The 5,001-nt window shown below is 38.3% G+C and overlaps 1 protein-coding gene across 1 annotated transcript; it reads left to right on the top strand.

Moving 5' to 3' along the window:
• The first annotated feature begins 722 nt into the window (after window positions 1–722).
• On the top strand, window positions 723–1,427 carry LOC145731686 (uncharacterized). Its single transcript, XM_081983578.1, has 2 exons — window positions 723–820; window positions 943–1,427. Exon 2 carries the CDS (start codon window positions 943–945, stop codon window positions 1,285–1,287), a length of 345 nt encoding a protein of 114 aa, XP_081839704.1. The 5' UTR covers window positions 723–820; the 3' UTR covers window positions 1,288–1,427.
• Window positions 1,428–5,001: the final 3,574 nt, after the last annotated feature.

Consider the following 5,001-nt stretch of genomic DNA (forward strand, 5'->3'; position numbering starts at 1 on the left):
ACGACCGATTTCTAAAATGACACTGTAAATTGTTGTCCCATTCGGGTTTATTTAAACTAATCCAGTAATTAGTCATTATTCATAACTGCGCGTAGCGATGAATCAAATTTGTCTTATCGCTCGCGAATTAGTTGCTTTCTTCACCAAATGCATAAACAACTAGATGGTCAAGGTGATTATTACACCGACAACATCATTACTTATCTTTATTCGTTTGTAGGTACCTACATTACAATAACAATATTCAATGTTTTTATTTCCATTACATGTAACCATTTTTTATCTCATAGGGAAAATTAAACTGATATCTGTTCTTGAATTTTAAGAATTTGCGCAATAAAAATTCAGACGCAGATAACAGAATAAAATCCTTGGGCCCTGTAAAAATAGGTACACAGCTCAATATGTGGAGCCGTACATTATAATTGTTACTTTGTTTAAACATTATGCTTAATTGCATTTTTGCATTTTATGCATTAATCGGTCTGCACTGAACAATGTCTGGTCTCATTAAGATATTATTCCGAACTGGCCAAATCAGCGAATCCCATGGGTTTAAGCATGGTGCACCATTTGACTGTTGGGAAAACATTTCTCTGATAACCTTAACATTTGACAAGTTCATCGTCTGGAAGTAATTTGCTAATTTTAGCATCCTGGCTTTCCGGTGGAGAGGGATCTGAATTGTATTTATACGGTTTTCTTATCACATTCCCCACAGTTCGTCATCTGACCCACACGAAACTTTACCTTCCTTTTTCGTGTGTGTTTTGTTAGTGCATTCACAGTATTTTTGTAGTGCATCGTGTCATTTTTGAAAGTAAGTATAAGTGGTTTTTTTTTTTTCCCCTTTTTTTTATTCATCATTTCGATATATTTTTCCTTCCAAAGAAAAATTCTCTTTGTTTCGCTATCCAATGTTAACAATATCTTCCCTTTCAGATGGAACCTGGAAGTGAAGTCGCCACCGAAAAGGGCCGGGGCCGGGGCCGCGGTGCCGGTCTGATGGCCCTCTTGGCTGCCCAGCGGGCCCGACGCACCGTGGGTGCGGCCAGCCTCAAACTGGGGCCAGGAGTGGAAGCTGGTCCCTCTGCGGCCAGCGAGGCGGAGGCTCCCCCTCAAGTGGCAGGTGAGGTGGAGGCTCCTCCTGGGGTTCCAGCATCCCCAGAGGAAGACAGAACAGAGGAGGAAGGCGGCGTCAACGACGCCTCAATAGCGGTGGCGCCGCGTTTGGCTGTTGAAGCCATAGGCAGCAATGCCAAGACAGTGAACTTTTATTTTTTTTAAAACAAAGAAAATAAATTATTAACCGAAATGCTTGTATTATTTTTGTTGCGGGGTTCCTTCTGGTGTCCATGGGTCATGGTAATGTAAAATTCTGCTTACATGGACCACTTCAGTCTTAGATTTTGGCGAAATGCCCTTTCGTATCTCATAGTCCACATCAGACATTTTCCGATTTATGTAATAAGGACCAAACCATCTAAGCAGTAATTTTTCACTTTTTCCTACTTTCCTGATAGGGGTGAAAACTTTTACTTGGTCCCCCACTTCAAATTCAACATGGCGGTGTTTACAATCATAACGTAATTTATCTATGTCTTGACGCCGTTTTATATTTTCAACTGCCAAATTTCTGACTGCTAAACCAATGTCTCTAATTTGGTCGCTATTACTACTTTCTAAGGGTGGCAACAAGTTTGCTTCTGTTGGTAAAATAGGTTCACGACCGTACACCAGCATGAATGGTGAGAATTTAGTACTATCTTGTTTTGCAGAATTGTACGCAAAAGTCACATGTGGAAGATATTCATCCCAATTTGATTGATCAGTATTAGTATACATAGATAACATATTGGCTAAAGTTTTATTAAATCTTTCTGTTAAGCCATTAGTTGCGGGATGATATGCAGTAGTAAACTGACTCGTTGTCCCCATCTTTTTTAGCAATTCCGTAACCAATTCTGATTGAAAAACTTTTCCTCTATCGCTTAATAATTCCTTAGGTGCACCGTGTTTTGTAATAATTCTCTCCAGTATAAACTTTGCTACAGGACCGGCTTTGCCGCTCGGTAATGCGTCAGTCTCCGCCCACCTTGTGGCGTAATCTGTTGCTACCACTATCATGGTTTTGCCGCTGCTACTTCTGCGAAACGGACCTAACAAATATATTCCAACCTTTTCAAATGGGGTGCCAACTGGGATAGGATGTAACAGACCGATAGGGTTCTGATTGTGTTGGCCTTTCCTGGCCTGACAATCCGGGCATCCTTTTACAAAACGTTCCACGTCCTTTTGCAACCCTTGCCAATAGTATCTTTGTTTTATTTTAAAACTTCTGACTCAAGCCTAAAATTTTTCGCTTGCTTGCGTATACCAATTGAAGCTCCTTCAGGATGTTTTATAGCCTGAATTATTTCCAAAATGTTTTCATCTTTTGCTTGTAATTCTGCAATGTTATGTATATCTAATAAAAAGGTTGGTATTTCGTCAATTTCTTGTACTTTCGTATTCGCTGGCAAAACAGGATATCTGCTTACGCAGTCTGCATCTCTGTGAGCAATTCCTGATTTATGATGTACTGTGTAGTCAATTCCGATAACTTTAACGCCCAACGCGCTAAACGTCCAGTAGTCTCCTTCAAGGTTTTTAACCAACATAGCGCATGATGATCAGTCACTATTTTTTAGGTTTTCCATAAATAAAATGTCTAAAATAGGATAGCGCCCACATAGCTGCTAACCCTTCAAGTTCTGTTATCGAATAATTCTTTTCAGCTTTACTAAGGCTTCTACTTGCATATGCTATTGGGTGTAACGCATTTTCATGATCTTCCTGCAATAATATTGCTCCGATTCCATCTTTACATGCATCTACCCTTAATTCACATCCTTTATTTGCTTGAAAATGTGCCAAAACTGGTTCACTAATCAATTTTTGTTTTAGTGTTTCAAACGCTTTGTCATGTATGTCCTGCCAATCAAATTTATTTTGTTTGTTTGTTAGATCATGTAAAGGACGTGCAATTTTTGCAAAATTTTCTATAAACTTGAAAAAATTAAAAAAAAAAAATCAATTAAATTAATAAATTATTAAATCAATTTTTATTGACAAAACCCTTCTCAGGGTTCCAAATTGAACATTATCAGGTTTAATATTTATTAAGTTGTTGTTTTCTGTGTTCTGCCGTTGTGTTCTTTCTTTTTTAGATTCTCTGAAGACGGTGGTAGATTTTCCACCGAAACGTCAGCGTTTTTAGGTAACAAGACCGAGCCTAAGTCAGTGGTCTTGTGTTGGGACGACTAGGTTAATGTTATTTTCAACTTAGTTGAAAATAGTGCGAAATTCTATTTTCCCAACAAACCTTTTTTGTGTGAGACAGAAGACCCAATAAACAAAGAAAAAATGAGTAACTCGTCTCAACAAACATATTGTCACGTATGGAAAATCCGTTAATTGGAAAGTTGGACTGATTAACTTAAAAAACATAAGAGTATTCGAGGATTGCGAAATATTAAGCGCACGAGGCAAGGTCGCATCACGATGCACCGAATGTGTCATGCACCGAGTGCACCGTATCGGTGATGAGTCACCACCACCTGCTTTACAGAAATGTGAAAAACAAGCGACAATAACAAACTGCGTCAGCCGATCAATCGGGTATAAAATACGCCGATTTTAGCAGTATAGGGGAAGTGTGAACCGATCAACGGTAGTGCGACCAGCTGACCCGAGAAGTCGAAATGTCGACTCTCCTCGGGAAAAGATCAAGTTAATTAGTCCGTTCTCCAAAGTTGTTCAAACGCGAAGTGACCAAGCCAGCCACCAGGAAATGCTGAGGTCCTTAGCTTATGAATCTATGTAAGTACAATTGTTAAATTGTCAACTTTTAGTGTGTTTATGACCGTATTGTTCAGACCCATTTGTGTATACCGTATTTAATAGATTTAAGTGTTTAATGGAAAACTCAGTGTTTGATTCCATCCTTAAAACTGAGATCCCGGCACGACGTTTAACGTCGTGAGTCAGTTTAATTAATGAATCCGAAAGGGCTCATAAATTAAACGTGACATTTGGTGGAGGTGCCGGGTATCACAGTAAACGATAAAGATAACGTCCCTGTTTTACTTGATACAGGAGCTTGTAAAAATGTAGTCGACATAGATTATATCAGTAACATGAGACGGTTACAAGACAATATACAACTGATAACCGCAGGAGGTTATCCAGTTCAACCTCTCGGCAATTCTGAGGTAATTATAAAAATTAATGGCACAATTATTTCCGTTGAGGCACTAGTGGTGCAAAATTTATCAAAAGCCTTAATTTTGGGACATAACTTTTTGGCTAGTAAAAAATCATTGATTGACTATAATACCAATACTGTGACATTATACCATGAACTTGACCCATTGATTTTACATTTTGGCAACAATGTCAACAACAACATAGGGAAAATAGAACAAATGGAAGATACTAATAAGGTATTTGCGAACGTCGAGATTGAGTCAACCGCGCGAAGTTTGAAGGTTACACTTGAAACCGACTACATGGTCGAGGTTGGTCGCGAGATAACGGTACGACTGAACTGTGCCTTATCTCCGCATGAGTTCACGAAGTACTGCTTTATCGAGAACGATAAATACCTACGACCAAGAGGGTTGATTTGTTCAAATATTTTTGTAAAAAATGGCAAATGGTACATCAAAATTAATAATATGAGGTTTAAAGAAGTGTTCATATTGAAAAATACCACAATCGGTTATTTAGAGGAAAATATAGAAATGGATATAACAAAAATTCCAGTTCATTGTATTAATGAAACTGAAGATGACGGAGAAATGATTACCATGAATGACCATAATCTAAGCAATATAACGAACCCAGAATTGTGTAACAAGTTGCAGACGTTACTTTCAGAATATAGTGACGTTTTTTCAAAAACACCAAAATATATGGGAAAAACCGATGTCATTGAACATGAAATCGATGTAGGGAATG

The sequence above is a fragment of the Ips typographus genome, linkage group LG7 (genome assembly GCF_016097725.1).
Source record: "Ips typographus isolate SLU linkage group LG7, UJ_Ityp_2.0, whole genome shotgun sequence".
Taxonomy (NCBI): domain Eukaryota; kingdom Metazoa; phylum Arthropoda; class Insecta; order Coleoptera; family Curculionidae; genus Ips; species Ips typographus.